Here is a 24,436-nt window from a genome sequence, read left to right on the forward strand (position 1 = left end):
GGAGGAACAAATTACTGGGAACCCCAGGGCTGGGGTCTAAGCTCCCTGCTCCCCCAGAAGGACTTGACTGAGGGGTCCTGGGTGTACCCCACAAACTTTGTTTTGGACGGTGTTCCTGTTGTCCAATAAAACTTCTGTTTTATTGGCTGGCTGAGAGCCTCAGTGAATCCCAGGAAGAGGGGTGCAGGGCCTAGACTCCCCCACACTCTGTGACAACTGGTGGCAGCGGTGGGATCTACTGCACCCCGTGAACGGCGCTTCCTGCAGTAAGTGACTGGGGAACAGTAAAACAAAGGGGGAGTGACGGGGACCAGGCGTGCTGAAGATTCAGAGAGAGACGGTTCCAGGGGGCAGTTAACCCCTGGGAGTGTGTGACCAGAGAGAAGGACTTTTGCAGTAACAGGGTCCCCCGGGGGATTGCAGCGAGCGGTCCCAGGGGCGGAGGAGTCTGCAGCTCGACCCTGGCAAAGAGGTGGTGACCTCAAGAAGGACTGGCACACGAGGGGTTCTTCCTGGAAACCGTGGAAAGCTGCCCGGCCTGCGAGTGGCCAGCAGGGAGATGTACGCTAAACGCCTTAAGAGCGACCTGGTGGAGCTGTGCAGGCAGAGGGGGCTGCGCACTGGGAGGTCCACCAAGGAACAGCTGATTGCCCAGCTGGAGGAGAGGGATCGCTTGGATGACCCGATCCCTGTCCCTGAGGGAAGCCTCCCAGTGGACGCAGCGTGGGCCCTGGGACCTGACCGGGCTCGGAGGGGTCAGACTGCTGCCCAGGACATCCCGAGACCCTTCCTACCTATGCCTGGGGAAGGAGTTGGGGGAAACCCAGTGAATACTGAGGACACCCTGACCCCGGCACCCAGCAGGGGATCCTCCCAGCAGAGCTCCCCATCCCTGGAGCGGATGCGGCTGGAATGGGAGAGGGAGATTGTGACGATGTGACTCAGCAGGGAGGGGGGGAGTGTTGACCTGGGAATGTGCCCTGGGGATGGGAGACCTGAGAGCCTGTCCCCTGAGCCAGGAGGGGGAGGGGGAGGTAACACCTCTGCCCAGGAATGTGAACAGAGGCTGCAGGAGAGAGCCTGCTGGGTGGGTTTAGTTTCAGTTTGGGGCTGGGGAGAGGAACACAGGGAACCCCAGGGCTGGGGTCTAAGCTCACTGCTCCCCCAGAAGGACGTGATTGAGGGGTCCTGGTTGTACCCACAAGCTCTGTTTTGGACGGTGTTCCTGTTGTCCAATAAACCTTCTGTTTTACTGGCTGGCTGAGAGTCTCAGTGGATCCCAGGAAGAGGGGTGCAGGGCCTGGACTCCCCCACACTCCGTGACAACTGGTGGCAGCGGTGGGATCTACTGCACCCCGTGAACGGCGCTTCCTGCAGTAAGTGACTGGGGAGCAGTAAAACGAAGGGGAATTGACGGGGACCAGGCGTGCTGAAGATTCAGAGAGAGACGGTTTCGGGGGGCGGTTAACCCCTGGGAATGTGTGACCAGAGAGAAAGACTTTTGCAGTAACAGGGTCCCCTGGGGGATTGCAGCGAGCGGTCCCAGGGGCGGAGGAGTCTGCAGCTCGACCCTGGCAAAGAGTCGGTGACCTCAAGAAGGACTGGCACACGAGGGGCTTTTCCTGGAAACCGTGGGAAGTTGCCCGGCCTGCGAGTGGCCAGCAGGGAGATGTACGCTAAACGCCTGAAGAGCAACCTGGTGGAGCTGTGCAGGCAGAGGGGGCTGCGCATCGGGAGGTCCACCAAGGAACAGTTGATTGCCCAGCTGGAGGAGAGGGATCGCTTGGATGACCCGATCCCTGTCCCTGAGGGAAGCTGCCCGGGGGACGCAGCATGGGCCTTGGGGCCTGACCGGGCTGGGAGGGGTCAGACTGCTGCTGAGGACATCCCGAGACCCTTCCTACCTATGTCCGGGGGAGGGGTTGGGGGAAGCCCAGCGAATACCGAGGGCACCCTGACCCCGGCACCCAGCAGGGGATCCTCCCGGCGGAGCTCCCCATCCCTGGAGAGGAGGCGGCTGGAATGGGAGAGGGAGATGAAAATGAGGGAGCTGGAGGATCATGAAAAACAACGTCAACATGAGGAGAAACAACGTCAACATGAGGAGAAACAACGTCAACATGAGCAGGGGGAGAAGGAGAAACAACGTCAACATGAGCAGGAGGAGAAGGAGAGGGAGCGTCAGGAGAAGGAGAAACAAAGGCAGCATGAACTGGAGCTGGCCAGGCTGAGGAGCAGTGGGGCCCCGGCTGCGGTGAGTGAGGGGGAACCCAAGACTGCAAGGAGCTTTGATAAGTGCTTCCTGGCCCAGCGGAAGGAGGGGGAGGACATAGATAGCTTCCTGACGGCCTTTGAGAATGCCTGCAAGCTGCACAGGGTTGACCCTGCAGACAGGCTCCAGTTTCTCACCCCCTTACTGGACCCCAAAGCCGTGGAGGTGTACAGCCGAATGACAGGGGCGGAGGCAGGGGACTATGAACTGTTCAAACAGGCCCTGCTCCGTGAGTTTGGGCTGACCCCCGAGATGTACCGGAGAAGGTTCCGGAGTCAGCGTAAAACGCCTGAGGTCACCTACCTACAACTGGTCAACCGGATGCAGGGGTATGCCCGCAAGTGGACAGCTGGGGCCCGAGCTAAAGAGGACCTGCTTGACCTAATCGTACTGGAGCAACTGTATGATCAGTGCCCTTCCGACCTGAGGCTGTGGCTGGTGGACAAAAAGCTCGAGAACCCCCAGCACGCAGGGCAGCTGGCCGACGAGTTTGTGAACAGTCGGTCAGGGGGTAGCCGGGAGGAGCCCCAAAAGAACAGGCCCCCCCCGATGCAGAGAGAGAGTCACCAGGGGGCCTCCCAGTGGGGAAATGGGGAGAACCCCCTCCAGAGGGGAACGCCTGGCGTCGGGCCCCTCCGACCTGCTCGAGGGGACCAACGTGACCTGAGCTGCTATCACTGTGGCCAGAAAGGCCACGTACGGTCCCAGTGCCCCGGGCTCAGGGACAAACTGAGCAGACCCAACCTACCCAGGGTTAACTGGGTAGGGACCCAGCTGGACGAGGGGCAGACGACCCAGGAAAGGGGGCCTACCAGTTTACCACCTGCCCCGGAGGGAAGAGTACCCCAGGCCAGCTCCACCAGAGGGCTGGAGGCTCTGGACTCAGGGTGCTCGGTTTACAGGGTGGGCGCGGGGCTGTCCCTCCGGAGAGAGTGCCTTGTTCCCCTGGAGGTGGATGGGAGGAAGGTCAATGGATACTGGGATACGGGCGCGGAGGTGACGCTGGCCCGGCCCGAGGTGGTGGCCCCAGATCGGGTGGTGCCCAACACCTATCTGACCCTGACAGGGGTGGGCGGGACCCCATTTAAGGTGCCCGTGGCAAGGGTACACCTGAAATGGGGGGCCAAGGAGGGCCCCAAGGATGTGGGGGTACACCACCATGTGCCCACTGAAGTTTTGATGGGGGGAGACCTAGAGGACTGGCCAAGCAAGCCCCAGGCCGCCCTGGTTGTGACGCGTAGCCAGAGCCGGCGAGGGGCACTGCGCCCTGACCTCGGGGAGGGTATCACACCGGAGGCGCAGGACCCTACCCTGGTGGGGAGGGAGGGCCGAGGGGCACGGCTCAGAGAGGCAGAGGCCTCAGACCTGGCCAGCGAGAGGGAACCGGGCCCCGTCCCTGCCCCAGCCGCTGAGTTCCAGGCCGAGTTGAGGAAAGATCCCTCCTTGCGGAAGCTCAGGGACCTGGCCGACCTCAGTGTGGGACGCACCATGAGGAGAGGCTGCCAGGAGAGGTTCCTGTGGGAGAAGGGGTTCCTGTACCGAGAATGGGCTCCCACAAGGGAAGTAGAGTCCTGTGGGATCAGGAGGCAGCTGGGGGTCCCCCAGAAGTATCTCTGCAAGCTCCTGTACCTGGCCCATGACATCCCCCTCGCAGGGCACCAGGGAATCCGGCGCACCCGGCAGAGGTTGCTACAGAACTTTTACTGGCCCGGGGTCTTTACCACGGTCCGGCAGTATTGCCGATCCTGTGACCCCTGTCAGAGGGTGGGGAAGGCCCGGGACAAGGGGAAAGCGGCTTTGAGACCTTTGCCCATCATAGAGGAGCCTTTCCAGAAGGTGGCCATGGACATCGTGGGGCCTCTCAGCAGGACGACCCGGTCGGGGAAGAAATACATTCTGGTGGGGGTAGATTTCGCCACCCGCTACCCCGAGGCAGTGCCCTTAGCTTCCATTGAAGCAGACACCGTGGCCGATGCGCTCCTGACCATTTTCAGCCGAGTGGGGTTCCCCAAGGAAGTCTTGACAGACCAAGGCTCCAACTTCATGTCGGCCCTGCTCCGGTGCTTGTGGGAGAAATGTGGGGTCCGGCACGACTGGGCCTCAGCGTATCACCCCCAGTCCAATGGGCTGGTGGAGAGGTTTAACGGGATGCTAAAGATGATGCTGAAAACCTTTATGAACCAGCACCCACAGGATTGGGACAAGTACTTACCTCACCTGCTGTTCGCGTACAGGGAGGTGCCCCAGGAGTCTACCGGATTTTCGCCTTTCCAACTGTTATATGGCAGGAGGGTGAGGGGCCCCCTGGACCTGATGAGAGACGAGTGGGAGGGGAAGGCCACTCCCGATGGAGAGTCAGTGGTGGAGTATGTCCTGATCTTCCGAGAGAGACTGGCTGAACTCATGGGCCTGGCCAGGGAGAATCTGGCCAGAGCCCAGAGGAAGCAGAAGGTCTGGTATGACCGCACGGCGCGGGCCCGCGCCTACACCACTGGGGATCCGGTGATGGTTCTCATCCCTGTGAGAAAGAACAAACTACAGGCCGCCTGGGAGGGCCCTTTCAAGGTCGTCAAGCAGCTCAATGAGGTAAACTATGTGGTGGAGCTGTCAAACCGGGCGCACCACCGCCGGGTGTACCATGTGAATATGATGAAGCCATATTATGCCAGGGGGAATGTGGTGTTGGCTGTGTGTGGACAGTGGGAAGAGCAGGGAGATGACCCTTTAGTGGATCTATTCCCTGGGACCAGAGCTGGTTCCCCCCTGGAAACAATTCCCCTCTCGGATCAGCTAACCCCTGCCCAGCAAGCTGAGGTCAGGGAGGTGCTGCATCCGTACCGACAGCTGTTTTCCAACCAGCCTGGACACACTAATCTGACTGTCCACCGGGTGCAGACAGGGTCGCACCCGCCGATAAGATGCTCCCCCTTCCGAGTCACAGGGAAAACTGCTCAGGACCTGGAAAGAGAGGTCCGGGACATGCTGGCTTTGGGGGTGATCCAGCCATCGGCCAGCCCTTGGGCCTCGCCAGTGGTGCTGGTCCCCAAAAAGGACGGGTCGGTCCGGTTCTGTGTGGACTATCGGAAGCTCAATGCCATCACTGTATCTGATGCCTACCCCATGCCCAGGCCGGACGAGCTCCTAGACAAGCTGGGAGGAGCTCGGTACCTTACCACCATGGACCTTACAAAGGGCTACTGGCAAGTGCCGCTGGATGCAGATGCCCGACTGAAATCGGCCTTTATCACCCCTCTGGGGCTCTATGAGTTCCTGACCCTGCCTTTCGGCCTCAAGGGAGCACCGGCCACCTTCCAGCGCCTGGTGGACCAGCTCCTGAGGGGGATGGAGAGTTTTGCCGTGGCGTATATTGATGACATCTGTGTCTTTAGCCAGACCTTGGAGGACCACGTGTCCCAGGTTAGACAAGTGCTGGACCGACTCCAGGGGGCTGGGCTGACTGTAAAAGCGGAGAAGTGCAAGGTGGGGATGGCGGAAGTATCTTACCTGGGCCATCGGGTGGGGAGCGGCCGCCTAAAGCCGGAACCAGCCAAGGTGGAGGTGATCAGAGACTGGCCCGCTCCCCACACCAAAAAGCAGGTCCAAGCCTTTATTGGGATGGCAGGATACTACCGAAGATTTGTGCCCCACTTTAGCGCCATCGCCACCCCCATCACGGAGCTATGCAAGAAGGGGAAGCCAGACAAGGTGGTCTGGACCGAGCAGTGCCAGGTGGCTTTCCGGGCGCTGAAGAAGGCTCTGGTCAGTGGCCCAGTTCTGGCAAACCCAGACTTTGACAAGCCCTTTGTGGTGTTCACCGACGCCTCAGACACGGGACTGGGGGCGGTGTTAATGCAGGAGGATGAAAAGGGGGAGAGACACCCCATCGTGTACCTGAGCAAGAAGTTGCTACCCCGGGAGCAACACTACGCGGCCATCGAGAAGGAGTGCCTGGCCATGGTGTGGGCCCTCAAGAAACTAGAGCCCTATCTCTTCGGGCGACACTTCACCGTCTACACCGACCACTCTCCCCTGACCTGGCTGCACCAGATGAAAGGAGCCAACGCCAAGCTCCTGAGATGGAGCCTGCTCCTGCAGGATTACGACATGGACGTGGTCCACGTGAAGGGAAGTGCCAACCTGATAGCGGATGCGCTGTCCCGGAGAGGGGGCCCCGAACTTCCCCAGGTCACTGGTCAGCGTGACCCCGCTCAGTTCAGTCTCGAAGGGGGGAGAGATGTGACGATGTGACTCAGCAGGGAGGGGGGAGTGTTGACCTGGGAATGTGCCCTGGGGATGGGAGACCTGAGAGCCTGTCCCCTGAGCCAGGAGGGGGAGGGGGAGGTAACACCTCTGCCCAGGAATGTGAACAGAGGCTGCAGCAGGGAACCTGCTGGGTGGGTTTAGTTTCAGTTTGGGGCTGGGGAGAGGAACACAGGGAACCCCAGGGCTGGGGTCTAAGCTCACTGCTCCCCCAGAAGGACGTGATTGAGGGGTCCTGGTTGTACCCACAAGCTCTGTTTTGGACTGTGTTCCTGTTGTCCAATAAACCTTCTGTTTTACTGGCTGGCTGAGAGTCTCAGTGGATCCCAGGAAGAGGGGTGCAGGGCCTGGACTCCCCCACACTCCGTGACAGAGATGAAAATGAGGGAGCTGGAGGATCATGGAAAGCAGTGTCAGCATGAATGTCAGGAGAAGGAGAGGGAGCGTCAGGAGAAGGAGAAACAAAGACAGCATGAACTGGAGCTGGGCAGGCTGAAGAGCAGTGGGGCCCCGGCTGTGGTGAGTGACAGGGGACCCAAGACGGCAAGGAGCTTTGATAAGTGCTTCCTGGCCCAGCATAAGGAGGGGGAGGACATAGATAGCTTCCTGACGGCCTTTGAGAATGCCTGCGAGATGCACAGGGTTGACCCTGCAGACAGGCTCCAGTTCCTCACCCCCTTACTGGACCCCAAAGCCGTGGAGGTGTACAGCCGAATGACGGGGTGGAGGCAGGGGACTATGAACTGTTCAAACAGGCCCTGCTCCGTGAGTTTGGGCTGACCCCCGAGATGTACCGGAGAAGGTTCCAGAGTCAGCGTAAAACGCCTGAGGTCACCTACCTACAACTGGTCAACCGGATGCAGGGGTATGCCCGCAAGTGGACAGCTGGGGCCCGAGCTAAAGAGGACCTGCTGGACCTAATCGTACTGGAGCAACTGTACGAACAGTGCCCTTCCGACCTGAGGCTGTGGCTGGTGGACAAAAAGCTCGAGAACCCCCAGCACGCAGGGCAGCTGGCCGACGAGTTTGTGAACAGTCGGTCAGGGGGTAGCCGGGAGGAGTCCCAAAAGAACAGGCCCCCCCCGATGCAGAGAGAGAGTCACCAGGAGGCCTCCCAGCAGGGAAATAGGGAGAACCCCCTCCAAAGGGGAACGCCTGGCGTCGGGCCCCTCCGACCCACTCGAGGGGACCAACGTGACCTGAGCTGCTACCACTGTGGCCAGAGAGGCCACGTACGGACCCAGTGCCCCAGGCTCAGGGACAAACTGAGCAGACCCAACCTACCCAGGGTTAACTGGGTAGGGACTCAGCTGGACGAGGGGCAGACGGCCCAGGAAAGGGGGGCTACCAGTTTACCACCTGCGCAGGAGGGAAGAGTACCCCTGGCCAGCTTCGCCAGAGGGCTGGAGGCTCTGGGCTCAGGGTGCTCGGTTTACAGGGTGGGCGCGGGGCTGTCCCTCCGGAGAGAGTGCCTTGTTCCCCTGGAGGTGGATGGGAGGAAGGTCAATGGATACTGGGATACGGGCGCGGAGGTGACGCTGGCCCAGCCCGAGGTGGTGGTCCCAGATCGGGTGATGCCCAACACCTACCTGACCCTGACGGGGGTGGGCGGGACCCCATTTAAGGTGCCCGTGGCAAGCGTACAACTGAAATGGGGGGCCAAGGTGGGCCCCAAAGATGTGGGGATACAGCACCATTTGCCCACTGAGGTTTTGATGGGGGGAGACCTAGAGGACTGGCCAAGCAAGCCCCAGACCGCCCTGGTTGTGACCCGTAGCCAGAGCCGGCGAGGGGCACTGCACCCTGACCTTGGGGAGGTTACCACACCGGAGGCGCAGGACCCTACCCTGGTGGGGAGGGAGTGCCCAGGAACAAGGCTCAGAGAGGCGGAGGCCTCAGACCTGGTCAGTGAGGGGGAACCGGGCCCCATCCCTTCCCCAGCCGCTGAGTTCCAGGCCGAGTTGAGGAAAGATCCCTCCTTGCGGAAGCTCAGGGACATGGCCGACCTCAGTGTGGGACGGACCATGAGGAGAGGCTGCCAGGAGAGGTTCCTGTGGGAGAAGGGGTTCCTGTACCGAGAATGGGCTCCCACAAGGGAAGTAGAGTCCTGTGGGATCAGGAGGCAGCTGGTGGTCCCCCAGAAGTATCGCCGCAGGCTCCTGTACCTGGCCCATGACATCCCCCTCGCAGGGCACCAGGGAATCCGGCGCACCCGGCAGAGGTTGCTACAGAACTTTTACTGGCCCGGGGTCTTTACCACGGTCCGGCAGTATTGCCGATCCTGTGACCCCTGTCAGAGGGTGGGGAAGGCCCGGGACAAGGGGAAAGCGGCTTTGAGGCCTTTGCCCATCATAGAGGAGCCTTTCCAGAAGGTGGCCATGGACATCGTGGGGCCTCTCAGCAGGACGACCCGGTCGGGGAAGAAATACATTCTGGTGGTGGTAGATTTTGCCACCCGCTACCCCGAGGCAGTGCCCTTAGCTTCCATTGAAGCAGACACCGTGGCCGATGCGCTCCTGACCATTTTCAGCCGAGTGGGGTTCCCCAAGGAAGTCTTGACAGACCAAGGCTCCAACTTCATGTCGGCCCTGCTCCGGTGCTTGTGGGAGAAATGTGGGGTCCGGCACGACTGGGCCTCAGCGTATCACCCCCAGTCCAATGGGCTGGTGGAGAGGTTTAACGGGATGCTAAAGATGATGCTGAAAACCTTTATGAACCAGCACCCACAGGATTGGGACAAGTACTTACCTCACCTGCTGTTCGCGTACAGGGAGGTGCCCCAGGAGTCTACCGGATTTTCGCCTTTCGAACTGTTATATGGCAGGAGGGTGAGGGGCCCCCTGGACCTGATGAGAGACGAGTGGGAGGGGAAGGCCACTCCCGACGGAGAGTCAGTGGTGGAGTATGTCCTGATCTTCCGAGAGAGACTGGCCGAACTCATGGGCCTGGCCAGGGAGAATCTGGCCAGAGCCCAGAGGAAGCAGAAGGTCTGGTATGACCGCACGGCGCGGGCCCGGGCCTACGCCACCGGGAATCAGGTGATGGTTTTCATCCCCGTGAGAAAGAACAAACTACAGGCCACCTGGGAGGGCCCTTTCAAGGTCGTCAAGCAGCTCAAGGAGGTAAACTATGTGGTGGAGCTGTCGAACCGGGCGCACCACCGCCGGGTGTACCATGTGAATATGATGAAGCCATATTATGCCAGGGGGAATGTGGTGTTGGCCGTGTGTGGACAGTGGGAAGAGCAGGGAGATGACCCTTTAGTAGATCTATTCCCTGGGACCAGAGCTGGTTCCCCCCTGGAAACAATTCCCCTCTCGGATCAGCTAACCCCTGCCCAGCAAGCTGAGGTCAGGGGGGTGCTGCATCCGTACCGCCAGCTGTTTTCCAACCAGCCTGGACGCACTAATCTGACTGTCCACCGGGTGCAGACAGGGTCACACCCGCCGATAAGATGCTCCCCCTTCCGAGTCACAGAGAAAACTGCTCAGGTCCAGGACATGCTGGCTTTGGGGGTGATCCAGCCATCTACCAGCCCTTGGGCCTCGCCGGTGGTGCTGGTCCCCAAAAAGGACGGGTCGGTCCAGTTCTGTGTGGACTATCGGAAGCTCAATGCCATCACTGTATCTGATGCCTACCCCATGCCCAGGCCGGACGAGCTCCTAGACAAGCTGGGAGGAGCTCGGTACCTTACCACCACCATGGACCTTAAAAAGGGCTACTGGCAAGTGCCGCTGGATGCAGATGCCCGGCTGAAATCAGCCTTTATCACCCCTCTGGGGCTCTATGAGTTCCTGACCCTGCCTTTCGGCCTCAAGGGAGCGCAGGCCACTTTCCAGCGCCTAGTGGACCAGCTACTGAGGGGGATGGAGAGTTTTGCCGTGGCGTATATTGATGACATCTGTGTCTTTAGCCAGACCTGGGAGGACCATGTGTCCCAGGTTAGACAAGTGCTGGACCGACTCCAGGGGGCTGGGCTGACTGTAAAAGTGGAGAAGTGCAAGGTGGGGATGGCGGAAGTATCCTACCTGGGCCATCGGGTGGGGAGCGGCCGCCTAAAGCCGGAACCAGCCAAGGTGGAGACTGGGATCAGAGACTGGCCCGCTCCCCACACCAAAAAGCAGGTCCAAGCCTTTATTGGGATGGCAGGATACTACCGAAGATTTGTGCCCCACTTTAGCGCCATAGCCACCCCCATCACTGAGCTATGCAAGAAGGGGAAGCCAGACAAGGTGGTCTGGACCGAGCAGTGCCAGGAGGCTTTCCGGGCGCTGAAGGAGGCTCTGGTCAGTGGCCCAGTTCTGGCAAACCCAGACTTTGACAAGCCCTTTGTGGTGTTCACCGACGCCTCAGACACAGGACTGGGGGCAGTGTTAATGCAGGAGGATGAAAAGGGGGAGAGACACCCCATCGTGTACCTGAGCAAGAAGTTGCTACCCCGGGAGCAACACTACGCTGCCATCGAGAAGGAGTGCCTGGCCATGGTGTGGGCCCTCAAGAAACTAGAGCCCTATCTCTTCGGGCGACACTTCACCGTGTACACCGACCACTCTCCCCTGACCTGGCTGCACCAGATGAAAGGAGCCAACGCCAAACTCCTGAGATGGAGCCTGCTCCTGCAGGATTACGACATGGACGTGGTCCACGTGAAGGGAAATGCCAACCTGATAGCGGATGCGCTGTCCCGGAGAGGGGGCCCTGAATTTCCCCTGGTCACTGGTCACAGTGACCCCGCTCAGTTCAGTCTCGAAGGGGGGAGAGATGTGAGGATGTGACGCAGCAGGGAGAGGGGAGTGTTGACCTGGGAATGTGCCCTGGGGATGGGAGACCTGAGAGCCTGTCACCTGAGCCAGGAAGGGGCGGGGGAGGTAACACCTCTGCCCAGGAATGTGAAGACAGGCTGCAGGAGAGAGCCTGCTGGGGGGGTTTAGTTTCAGTTTGGGGCTGGGTGGAGGAACACAGGGAACCCCAGGGCTGGGGTCTAAGCTCCCTGCTCCCCCAGAAGGACTTGACTGAGGGGTCCTGGGTGTAGCCACAAGCTCTGTTTTGGACGGTGTTCCTGTTGTCCAATAAACCTTCTGTTTTACTGGCTGGCTGAGAGCCTCAGTGAATCCCAGGAAGAGGGGTGCAGGGCCTGGACTCCCCCACACTCCGTGACAATCACTACCCGTTGAGCCCGACAATCTAGCCAACTTTCTATCCACCTTATTGTCCATTCATCAGCCCATATTTCTTTAACTTGCTGGCAAGAATACTGTGGGAGACTGTGTCAAAAGCTTTGCTAAAGTCAAGTAACAACATGTCCACCGCTTTCCCCTCATCCACAGAGCCAGTTATCTCATCATATAAGGCAATTAGATTAGTCAGGCATGACTTGCCCTTGGTGAATTCATGCTGACTGTTCCTGATCACTTTCCTCTCCTCTAAGTGCTTCAGAATTGATTCCTTGAGGACTTGCTCCATGATTTTTCTAGGGACTGAGGTGAGGCTGACTGATTAAACTGATCAGAACAGATTGGAAAATTTTATTAAAGCTAATGTTAAAATTATATAATACACAGGTTAAGGGAAGAGCATCTGTACATCTGGGGGTAGTGCTTAGATTATCCACAGATACAAAGTTTGTTTTTAAAAGTCATATGATACATATAGTGCATAATCAGCAATAACCCAAATGTAGGTGAATAGATTTAACGATACAGTTTAAATATTAGGAGCCGTATACTCGGGTACATCACTCATGAATAGTTGTACAGAGAGTTGGTTGTGGAAAGCAATTAGAGGCATGAGTGGAGACTGTCCCTCAGTAATTGAGAGGTAGGTTTGTCCATTTAGAAAATACAATCCACAAGGGAAGTCTTTCCGTTACTTTCCTGACTGCGCTTCACATCAGCCTCCAGCTCATCCTTCCTGGTATTCCCGATGTCCAGTGACAGGGCCGTCCCTGTCCAATGTACATGGCAGAGGGCCATTGCTGGCCCATGATGGCGTCTATCATGTTGGTGGATGTGCAGGTGAACGAGCCCCTGATCGAGTGGCTGATGTCATGTTGGAGCAGTGCAAGTTTCAGTGATTTAAGCAGCAATTGGATTGAAAGTGAAACTCAATTAGCCAGTTATTGGGGTAACCGGTTTTATGAATGAATGTTGTTGTTTCATTCATAAAACTTTACTTATTAAGTTATATTAATAAAGTGAACAATTAAAAACAATTTAATTGATCAGTTCTACAGTTGCCGGGGCTGGTGCTGCCGCGTAGGCAGCATGCAGCTGCCTAGGGCACCATGAAATTTGGGGCAATTTGGTGCCCCAAATTTCATGGTGCCCTACGCAGCTGCGTATGCTGTGTATGCCTAAGGATGGCCCTGTCTGGTGATGTGTTCTAGGTAGATGTCCCTCAACCACCTGATGGTGTCCGACACCATGAATTGCCGAGCGTAGAGCTAACCAATTCCGCATTCTCTCAGCACTCGCTCGTTACCAGGGTCCCATGCACCCAGGGCTTCAATGATCAGTGCGTGTGTCTGGACCTGGTAACCCTGTAGCTCTCAGGTTGTTGGCCAGAGGGGCGTATTTCTCCAGCTTTCGAGCTCGGGCGTCGTGGAAGGCCGGGTCCTGTTCTTGAACAGCACCGTGACATCCACCATGATGATCTTCTGGTCCTCCATGGTAATGATGCTGTCTGGTCGCAGTTGGCTGTCGGTTCTGGGCATGGTGGAGTTCACAGCCACCTTCCCCACGGGTGGCAGGATGGCTCTGGCCGGGTGGTCTTGGATGGCGTTGTGTCGCAGCTGCCAGGCTCTGGAGTGGCACTTCCAGCTACACAGGACGTGAGGTAGCGTCTTGTTGGCATAGCCGCACTTCCTGCATCGCTTGTCCCGATTCCCATGGCAGATGGTTCCATTCGGCAGGACACAGTTGAGCCAGGCCCTGTAGATGAACCTCCAGTCAGCAAATTGGGTGAAGCTGCCCCCGGGGAGAAAGTGGTTGCTGGCGTCCCACTTGCACTCAGAGGCCTTGCCCTGGTCCAGCTTCTGGTTTTCCACATATTGGCAGAGGATGGCTTCTTTCAGGGTCCTCTCCCGCGTGGTTCTAGCTCTCGGACGGAGGATTGTGGGCTCCATGTTCTTCTCCTGTGGCACCAGGACTCCCAGCTCCTGGCGTTCCTTGCACCACATCCAGTGGCAGCTGACAGGCTTCTCCAGTCGTTGCGTAGCATTGCGGGCACGAGTCCAGAGTGAAGCAAAGTCTCCCCCGTCTCTTCCAAATTCACCTTTCAGCAAGCTGCTCAGGTAGGTGGCGACATCTTGGTTGGAGGAGGGTCCTGGCAATTCGCTTCTTGACAGCATCCTGCAGAGCACTCTCCACGATGTTCCTCACCGTGACGTCTGGGCACATCAGAAGGTGTAAGGCGTGAGTGATCCCGGCAATGTCGCACAGGTCACCCATTCAAGGGATGTTGGCACCATCCTGCTGGTGCGAGATGTACACCAGTTCATTGCTGGCCCTCTGAGGAAGAAACATCCACTTCTTCACCAGCTGCCGGTGGTGTTGTCTGCTTTGTTCAGAGGTACCTTTGCCACAGCAGATCCCCTCAGGAAAAATGAGTACAGGGGATCAGGCAGGTGTTCAAGGCATTGATCTTCTGCCATGGTGCCAGTAGGGAGGAGTCGATCCTGGCCACATCTCGTAGGATCGCCGCAATGGTATCCTCAGGTGTCTGCTGGATGCAGAAACCTGTCAGCGTGCCGAGATGTTGGTACGCTTGCCCATCCTGGAGGAAGATCATGGTTTCACTCTGGACCTGAAAAGTCGTCTCCTGGACCGAATCCCTCCTACTGCCATCAATATGCAGGGAAGCGCACTTCCTAGCATTGAAGCAGAGTCCCATCCAGTTGGCAGCCTGGCTGGTGATGTCCAGATTTTCTTGGAGACTCTAGGGGTTGTCTGTGATCAGGACCAGATTGTCTGCGTAGGCCAGGATATTCACACTGTTTTCGTATAGATTGAAACCACCTAGACCGCTGGAGATCGCTCAAATGAGTGGCTCCATGGCTAGATTATCACCCATCACCTTGTACATGTTGGTTTGATTAAAACATCTCTATTACATATTGTCATCCAATGGAGGGAGAAGAAAGGGAGAAGGATTGCATCAATCTCCAGTGTCCCCTCCCCACGGACACACTCCTCTGCCCCCTCTGCCATCCGGTCCGAGGATTCCAGCACATTGGCGGTCTCAGCAGACACCTCAAGAGAATCCATAGCAAGTGGATTGCCTTCCGGTGTGCCCTCTGCAACCTGCCTTTCAAGATGCAGAAGAAATGTAAGTTGTATCAAGTCACCTGCAAAGGACATCTCGCACCGGAAGAGGCCAACTCTACCAGACTAATTTTTTACATCCATGTGCTGAATGAATTTTGTTCTCTGCACCAATATGGAGGCGATGTGTGGCGGGGGTGAGACCGAGGGGTTTGGGATGTGGGAGGCAGCCCAGGGCTGGGTCAGAGGGTGCGGGGGGGTGAGGGCTCTGGCTGGGGGTGCAGGCTCTGGGCTGTGGGAGGGGGTGTGGGCTGGGGTAGGGGATGAGGGGTTTGGGGTGTGGAAGGGGGCTCAGGGCTGGGGCAGCGGGTTGGGGTGCGGGGGAGCTGAGGGCTCTGGCTGGGGGTGCAGGCTCTGGGGTGGGGCCAGGGATGAGAGGTTTGGGGTGCAGGCTGCCCCGGGCTGTGGTGGGGAGAGAGAGGATTCCTGCGAGCTCCCTCTCACCGCAGCAGCTCGGGGCTGGGGGAGAGGCGCCTCTGCCTGGCCGGGGAAGCTCCAACCGGACTGGGCTGGGCCGAGGGAGGGGGTCCCCTCCCTGGCAGCTCCGGCGGATCTGTGCTGGGACCGCGGAGGGAGAGGTGCCTCTCCCACTGCATCCCTGAGCCCCTGCATGGGGCGTAATAGGCAGCTGCACAGCCACACGGCCACTCAGCTTAGAGGGAACTTAGGTCGCCATCCCATCCCTGCTTCGAATGCAGATACTCCACCTGCTCCGACTCCAGCTTCCCACTCCCCAGATACTCCAGCTACTGCATCCCCGCCAACTCACTCAGAGCCAGCGTTGATCAGTGGGGCTGCTGGTCGGGGAGGGGCGCTGGGGCATGGGAGGTTGCTGGCTGCTGGTGGGTGCTAAGCACCCGCTAATTTTTAGTCAGTGCCTATGGGCAGCACCTGTATGAGCAGCCCCTGCCCATGTGCCCACCCGCCAGGGCACGCTGCACAGGGCTGGTGGAATGTCCAGGGCTCCCCACAGCGGCCTGGACTGACCTGCTCTAGCCCGGGCTCCTGGGCCCCGCCCCTATGGGTGCTGCTCCCGAGAGCTCTGCCGGCCCCAGAACCGGCTTCCTCGCCCAGGCAGCTCTTACGGGCTGCAAGCAGTTGAAGGGAAGTGGGGAGCTGAGGAGCATCTGCAGCCCTGGGGCCCCAGGCACCAGCAGCAGGAGGAGAAGACGGGAGTGCTGCGGCTGCCTGCACCATGGCACCAGCCAGAACAGCAGCCCCCTTCACTCCCTGGCTCTGCCTCTGAGCTGGCCAGGGGACAGGGCCTCAGGGCGGGGGAGAGGAGAAGGTGGGGCTAGCACTTGCTGGAGGAGGAGCAGGGGGTGGGGTCACAGACAGGAGCGTGGCCCAGGACCCTGGGATCTGCAACAAAAATTTAAAAATTCTGCACACAATATTTTCAAATTCTGCATATTTTATTTGTTAAAATAACACAATATAATCACTCCAGTTTCAATTATTTTTGGTCATTTATTTCAAAATACGTGTCAGGAAGTGTCTGTAACAGTGCTGACAACAAAAAAGATGCCAGGAAATGCTTTTTGACAAATAGATTCCTTATCTGGCATATTAATACAGAACTCTGATTAATAATTCATTTAAACTATAACACAGAACCGTATTTCCTGCACCCCTCAGAAGCAGTGCAAAGGCACGGGGCGGGGGCAGGTCAGGGTAACGGAGGAGCTAAAGGAGAGGGAAGTAAATTGCTGGGAAGGAGCCTGGGAGTGAACCTGGAGGGATGTTGGGTGTGGGTGAGAAAAGTATGGAACAGGTTTTTTTGGGGGGGAGGTATTCCCCCATGCAGACCCTGGCAGACTCCTAGTCTCTCCCGTTCAGTCAGACACACCTGCTCCTGTCCCCATGTGACCCTCCACCCCCACTCAGACACCCACTCCCCCCATCCCCATGTGGCCCTGCACCCCCTCCACCATCCCCATGTGACCCTGCATCTCCCACCCCCCTGTGGCACTGTGCCTCCACTCCCATTCAGCCCCTGCTGCAGTCTGTCCTCCCCCACTAGCCTTTATGAGCCCCTTTCTGACCCCCCATCACCCTAAGTTGTCTGTATCCCCATAGCCCCTGTCTCCTGACCTGACCTGACAGGCTCTGTGAAGAAGGCAGGCTCTCTCTCTTCCTTAGCTGGCTGGGAGCTAATGCTCTGTTCTATCACCACAGCACCCTCTGGTAGGCAAAACCCAGAACTGCATCAACTTTCTGGCAGAAGCTTTTTTCTGCGCAAAAAATTAAAAATATGCATGGCTCATTAATTATGCATGTGTGCAGTGGTGCAGAATTCCCCTGGGGGTAATCTCCCCACTCTTGCTTTCCTGACAGCTGCGAACTAGCTCAGGACAGGGCAGACATGCCCTGGTTAGACACAGGAGAGCCAGGGCCTGGCCTGGTGCTCAGAGACATGGGACGTGTCTGCTGTGTGCCAGAGCTAGATGTGTGTGAGCAGACACTAGCCTGGGCTGCTGTGCCCCTTGCACACCTGTCTGCTCCCTGTGTTGCTGTGAGAGCTCCCGGGGACAGAGCACATCACAGGGAAGTGGATGGAGTTACGCACATTAGCCATGTCTGGGCAACCAGGGAGACCAGCGAGAGGCACCAAACTAACTGGGTGGAGAGTATTTTCTGTCTCTGATCCAGATTCTGTGCACAGGGACCTTGCTGTGGATTCTGGCCTGGGAGTCATTGCGGGGCGGTGACTTTCACTCAGTGAAATGGTTCTGCAAGTCTTGTTAATGGTGTCTGCGGTCTCCTCCTGGTGATGTGGAAAGCTGTGGGGGCGATAGGGCTGCGTAGTGTTGCAGTGTAGAAGTATCACTTCTCGGCCTCTCTGCCTGAGATCAGGTGCAGTAGCCAGACCAGGGCAAGACGTTCAAGGTAACATGCAAGTGGGATGCCAGCAACCACTTCCTCCCCGGGGGAAGCTTCACCCGATTTGCTGATTGGAGGTTCATCCACAGGGCCCAGCTCAATTGCGTCCCGCTGAATGGAGCCGTCTGCCATAGGTGTGATGTGTTTAGTCACAGAGACCCCTTTGGGACTGTCATCTGATGTGCTGGAATTATCTCTTAGCCAGTTTTCCCTGATGGCTTGGGACTCCAGAACCCTGCCTTGTTGAGCCAGACACACTAGCCTGCTGCAACACAGACCCAGGTCTGAACTACGCCCCCAAAGCTGCAGGCTTTAACTGAAAACCACTCAGCAGGTCACCTATCTCCAGCACCCAGACACCCAGTTCCCAATGGGATCCAAACCCCAAATAAATCAGTTTTACTCTGTATAGAGCTTATACAGGGTAAACTCATAAATTGTTCACCCTCTATAACACTGATAGAGAGATATGCACAGCTGTTTGCTCCCCAAGGTATTAATCACTTGCTCTGGGTTTGTTATTAAACAAAAGTGATTGTAATAAGTATAAAAGTAGAATGTAAGTGGTTTCAAGTAATAACAGACAGAACAAAGTAAGTTACCAAGTAAAAGAAAACAAAACACACAAGTCTAAGCCTAATACATTAAGAAACTGAATACAGGTAAATCTCACCCTCAGAGATGTTCCAATAAACTTCTTTCACAGACTAGACTCCTTCCTAGTTTGGGCCCAATCCTTTCCCCTGGTACGGTCCTGGTTAGTTCCAGCTCAGGTGGCAGTTAGGGGATTTCTCATGACTGGCAGCCCCTTTGTTCTGTTCCACCCCCTTTTATAGCTTTGGCACAAGGGGGGGGGGGAATCTTTTGTCTCTCTGGGTCCCCACCCCTCCTTTTAAATGGAAAAGCACCAGGTTTAAGATGGATTCCAGTACCAGGTGATATGGTCACATATCCTGTGAGACCCCAAGCCTCCATTCTTCCTGGCCTGACTCACAGGAACACAGGAAGGCTTACAAGTAAACAGAGCATTTACAACCAATTGTCCTGGGTAATGGGAGCCATCAAGATTCCAAGCCATCATTAATGGCCCACACTTTGCATACTTACAAAAGGACTTCAGAGTTATACTTCACATAGTTAGTTTCAGATACAAGAATGGTGCATTCATACAAACAGGATGAACACATTCAGTAGGTTATAAGCTTTGTAATGATACGTTACAAGAGACCTTTTGCATGAAGCATGTCCCAGTTACATCGTATTTACACTCATTAGCATATTTCCATAAAACACATGGAGTGCAATATCAAAACGGGAATCAGGACAAGCGATGCAGGAAGTGCGGCTATGCCAACAAGACACTACCCCACGTCCTTTGTAGCTACAAGCACCATTCCAGAGCCTGGCAGCTGCGACACAACACCATCCAAGATCGACTAAGTCAGAGCCATCCTGCCACCCGTGGGGAAGGTGGCCATGAACTCTGCCATCCCCGGAACGGACAGCCATGACCGGACATCGTCATCACCAAGGAGGACCAGAAGACGATCACCATGGTGGATGTCACAGTGCCGTCGAGAACAGGACCCCGCCTTCCACGACGCCCAAGCTCGAAAGGTGGAGAAATACGCCCCTCTGGCCGACACCCTGGGAGCTAGTGGTTACCAGGTCCAGACACACGCACTGATTGTCGGAGCCATGGGTGCATGGGACCCTGGTAATGAAAGAGTGCTGAGAGAATGCGGAATCGGTCAGCTCTACGCTCGGCTGATGCAGCAACTCATGGTGTTGGACACCATCAGGTGGTCGAGGGACATCTACCTAGAACACATCACCCAACATCGGCAATATCAGAAGGGATGAGCTGGAGGCCGATGAGAAGCGCAGTCAGGAAAGTAACGGAAAGACTTCCCTCATGGATTGTATTTTCTAAATGGACAAACCTACCTAATTCTCAATTACTGAGGGACAATCTCCACTCATGCCTCTAATTGCTTTCCACAACCAACTCTCTGTACAACTACTCATGAGTGATGTACCCGAGTATTCGGCTCCTGATATCTAAACTGAATCGTTAAATCTATTCACCTACATTTGGGTTATTGCTGATTATGCACTATATGTATCATATGACTTTTAAAAACAAACTTTGTATTTGTGGATAATCTAAGCACTACCCCCAGATGTACAGATGCTCTTCCCTTAACCTGTGTATTATATAATTTTAACATTAGCTTTAATAAAATTTTCCAATCTGTTGTGATCAGTTTAATATCTGACACCTTTGCTAGCTGAGAACTCCGTATTAAATGGACTTTTGGAGCAGGGAGATGGAAGAGGAACTTGGTCTGTCCACTCCACGCATTCACCTGATATTGCAGTGCTTCTGGGAATGGTGCACCTCCCCTTGGGGAGAATAAACTGGTTAAAAAACCAGAATTGATTTAGCTCTGTTTGTCTGACAGGATTGATTTGATATTACCGTTTTGTTCTGAAATCTTTATGGTTCTGGTTTATTTATGATGAAATATTGTTATAAGCTTCTGTTGTAATTCTGTGTGAGTATACAGATGTGAGCTGCTGTGTGTTCCTGATGGATTGTTTAAAAAGCTGGGATCCGCTTTGTGCTGTGAATGTTTTCAGCAGCATGAGGAATGTATGCTGGACTGAGGGTCTGTCACGGGGATGATACTTATTCTTTTATCACTCTGAAGGTCACACGTATATAGCCTGTGTATTATATAATTTTAACATTAACTTTAAAAACATTTTAAAATCTGTTCTCAGTTTATTACTGCAGCAGAAACTGCAGCTACTGGAAGACTCGACCTGCTATTCTGAGGAAGACTGCAGCTTTGACAATGAACTGTACTGCTCCTGCTTCAAAAGAAGATCTTCATACTGCTTCCACAGACACCTTCAACTACTTCTCGGACCGCGGCTGCTCCGTGGAACGCCCATCGGGGAACAGCCGCTAAGAAGACCCTCAGCGCTTCTAGGAGGTCACAGATGAGCAGCGTCGCTGGGACAAACAGCACTTCTTTGAAGAAAACCCATGGAGATGCTGCTGCAGGGAGATCCTGCACCTCGAGGACGGCCTTCTGGGACATCACAGCCATGACAAACATCATCTCGCCTGCTGCTCAGGAGAAGGACGCTCCAAGGAGAATTTCTCCCACCTCCTCCACTGCCCAGGATCTTGACTTTGGTCGTTGTCCTGCTGTGCTGGAAGATACCTCAACCAGGGAGACCAGCATCTCCATGGAAACCACCCAGTGGGACTTCAACACCTCACTAGATGCCTGCCCAGCCGAACCTCTCCATACTGCTCTCCCAGAGCCACTAGAACCATCTAACGGGTCTGCTGGTACGACTGAAGCCTGTGGTTAGATGTTCGGCTGTATGTTTGTGTTCTCCCTGTGTGTTGCCCCAGCTCTGCGAAGACAGCTGGCACGACAGACCTCTCCAAACCGCCCAATGACCACAAGATCTGTTAAGGTATGAAGGCGCAGAATTTAACATTTTTCGTTGCAGAATTTTACATTTTTTGGCACAGAATTCTCCCAGGAGTAGGAGATGTAGGGGTGTCCTACTGAGGCCAGTTGCGGGGGGTGCGCACAATTTGTTCCAAAGAGTGGAGCAGTTGGGACAGTCACTACATTAGAGTAAAACAGAGCTTGAGCCATTTATGAGTGGGATCGTATTATGGGATTCCCTGTGATGGTGAGAGACCGGGGCGGTGCCAGGCTCTTCCTGGTTGGGGGGTTGAGGTGGGCCAGACAGCAAATTGGAGGTGTGCACCTCCCACAAGGCCCTGCTCCTGTCTGTGACCCCGCCCCCTGCTCCTCCCCCAGCAAGTGCCAGCCCTGTCTCCTCCTCTCCCCCGGAGGTCCCACCCCCTGGCCAGGTCAGAGGCAGAGCCAGGCAGTGCAGGGGGATGCTGTTACCGGCAGCCTTGGCACTCGCTCATCCTTCTCCTGCTGCTGGTGCTTGGGGCGCCGGGGCTGCAGATGCTCCTCAGCTCCCCACTGCTCGCAGCCCGTAAAAGCTGCCCGAGCGAGGAACCCAGTTCTGGGGCCGGCAGAGCCCTCGGGAGCAGGACCCATAGGAGGCGGGGCCCAGGAGCCTGGGCTACAGCAGGTCAGTCCAGGCCGCTGTGGGGAGCCCTGGACGTTCCACCGGCCCTGTGCAGCGTGCCCTGGCGGGTGGGCACATGGGCAGGGGCGGCCCATGGAGCTGCTGGGCAGCCAGAGGGCAAGGACCACTGGCCAGGCTCGCAGGCAGAGCAGTCCTGGGGCTCCCCTCAGTCTGGCGATGGTGCAGCTCCACGCCCGGGCCCCTCGGCAGAAACCCTGCAAAGGGCAGCAAAGAATCAAGGCACCAGGGCAGGAGACCAGCAAGCACCTCCCCCAGCCCCCCAGCCCTGTCCTTGCTTACAGCATTCAGGGGAAGTCCGGCCGCAGCCCCCCACTGGCACAGGTCTCAGGAACTCCCGCAGAGGAGGAAATATTAGGACTTAACAGGATGCCATAGAACAGACGAGTCTCCGCGGGAAACGCTGTTTCTGTTTCAGTTCTTGGTCCAGATCCACATTCCCGCCACCCCCGCCAAAGTATCAGTTGCTTGCCCCAGCCGCCACCCGCTCCCCCCACAGTCTCAGCTCACAATGGAGCCCCCCTTGGCCTTCCCGCCATCCCCCCGTCACCGACCCCGACTGCTGCCAGCTGCCCCCCACAGCCCCAGGCCGGGCCCTTCTCGCAGCGCGCACCAGAGAGCCTCCCAGGGTTGGGCAGGCAGTGGGCGGGGCCACGCGGTGGGCGGGGCCTTGGGGGCAGGCAGTGGGCGGGGCCTTGGGGCAGGCAGTGGGCGGGGCCACGCGGTGGGCGGGGTCTTGGGGCAGGCAGTGGGCGGGGCCGTGGGCGGGGTCTTGGGGCAGGCAGTGGGCGGGGCCGTGGGCGGGGTCTTGGGGCAGGCCAGGGGTGGTGCACAGGGGCCATGGGGTAGGTGGGGGGCCGTTCACGGGGCAGGCGGTGGGCGGGGCCATGCGGCGGGCGGGGCTTGGGGCAGGCGGTGGGCGGGGCCGAGGCCCGCGGCCCGCACGCGGGGGCTGCCGGGAGCTGTAGTTCCCGCCGCCGCGCCGGACAGAGCCACGAGACAGGGCCCTGGGCACCGCAGCTCCCAGCAGCCCCTGCGGCCACCGGCAAGATGGCGGCGGCGGGCGCGGAGGAGCGGCCGGGGTCGCGGCGGGACAGGTGCGGGCGGGGCCGGGTCCGAGCGCGCTGCGGGGGTCGGATGGTGCAAGGGGGGCTCGGGCTCTGTGGGGCGCGCCGCGCCAGGCCATGGGGGGTCCGGGGGGGCGGGCTCTGTGGGGCGCGCCGCGCCCGGCCGTGGGGGGGCCCGGGGGGGCGGGCTCTGTGGGGCGCGCCGCGCCAGGCCATGGGGGGGTCCGGGGGGGCGGGCTCTGTGGGGCGCGCCGCGCCCGGACCGGGGGGCGGGCTCTGTGGGGCGCGCCGCGCCAGGCCATGCGGGGGCCCGGGGGGGCGGGCTCTGTGGGGCGCGCCGCGCCAGGCCATGGGGGGGCCCCGGGGGGGCGGGCTCTGTGGGGCGCGCCGCGCCCGGACCGGGGGGGGCCCGGGGGGGCGGGCTCTGTGGGGCGCGCCGCGCCCGGCCGTGGGGGGGGGCCCGGGGGGCGGGCTCTGTGGGGCGCGCCGCGCCCGGACCGGGGGGGGGGCCCGGGGGGCGGGCTCTGTGGGGCGCGCCGCGCCCGGCCATGGGGGAGTCCGGGGGGTCGGGCTCTGTGGGGCGCGCCGCGCCCGGCCATGGGGGGGTCCGGGGGGGCGGGCTCTGTGGGGCGCGCCGCGCCCGGACCGGGGGGGGGGCCCGGGGGGCGGGCTCTGTGGGGCGCGCCGCGCCCGGCCATGGGGGAGTCCGGGGGGGCGGGCTCTGTGGGGCGCGCCGCGCCCGGCCATGGGGGGGTCCGGGGGGGCGGGCTCTGTGGGGCGCGCCGCGCCCGGACCGGGGGGGGGGCCCGGGGGGCGGGCTCCGTGGGGCGCGCCGCGCCGGGCTCTGAGGCGTCGTGCCCCACAGCGGCAGCGGGGAGGACTCCCTGGACACGCTGCTGAGCCGCCTGCCGCTGACGCCCGCGCTGTCCCCGCGGAAACGGACCATGAGCCAGTCGAAGACGGAGCCCCCGCTGCTGCGGACCAGCAAACGGACCATTTACACGGCGGGGCGGCCGCCCTGGTACACCGAGACGGGCACGCCCTTCAAGGAAGCCTTCGTCATCGGTGAGACCCCCAAGCTGGCTGCCCGGCTGCAGCTGTGCCAGGCGCTGGACTGGCCGGGCAGGGCCTGCCCCCGCTGACAAGCGCCGCTGGGCTCCCCAACCCAACCCCTGGCCCCACGGGCAGCCCGGGCTGCCCCTGTCGCGCCCCTGCCCTTGCGCTGTAGGTGCGTCGGGCTCGGGCTGGCGTCGAAGCGTGGCTCAAACTCGCCGTTCGCTGGCAAAAGTTCAGCGTAGGCCGAGACCTTGAACCTGACCTGATGCCTGTGGGCAGCCAGCCTAGGGGGCGGCGGGCAGGTGGGCCGTGCTGGCAGGAGCCGTGCTGCAGAGGCTGAGCGAGCTGGAGTCCCCGCGGGCCCCCTGCCCAGGTGTGTCGCGTTGCTGTAATGCAGAGGGGGGGCTGAAGCGCGAGTAACT

General features: G+C 58.5%; 1 protein-coding gene and 1 non-coding gene across 2 annotated transcripts; both read left to right on the plus strand.

Moving 5' to 3' along the window:
* Window positions 1-19,954: 19,954 nt before the first annotated feature.
* Window positions 19,955-20,142, plus strand: LOC140909822 (U2 spliceosomal RNA). Its single transcript, XR_012158361.1, has one exon. It is a non-coding gene; the product is annotated as a U2 spliceosomal RNA (small nuclear RNA).
* Window positions 20,143-22,870: 2,728 nt separating this feature from the next.
* LOC140908089 (uridine-cytidine kinase-like 1) lies at window positions 22,871-24,430 on the plus strand. The gene is made up of 2 exons (XM_073335066.1): window positions 22,871-22,988; window positions 23,824-24,430. Exons 1-2 carry the CDS (start codon window positions 22,942-22,944, stop codon window positions 24,098-24,100), a joined length of 324 nt encoding a protein of 107 aa, XP_073191167.1. The 5' UTR covers window positions 22,871-22,941; the 3' UTR covers window positions 24,101-24,430.
* The last annotated feature ends 6 nt before the right edge of the window (window positions 24,431-24,436 follow it).

Source organism: Lepidochelys kempii, chromosome 3 (assembly GCF_965140265.1).
Source record: "Lepidochelys kempii isolate rLepKem1 chromosome 3, rLepKem1.hap2, whole genome shotgun sequence".
NCBI lineage: Eukaryota > Metazoa > Chordata > Testudines > Cheloniidae > Lepidochelys > Lepidochelys kempii.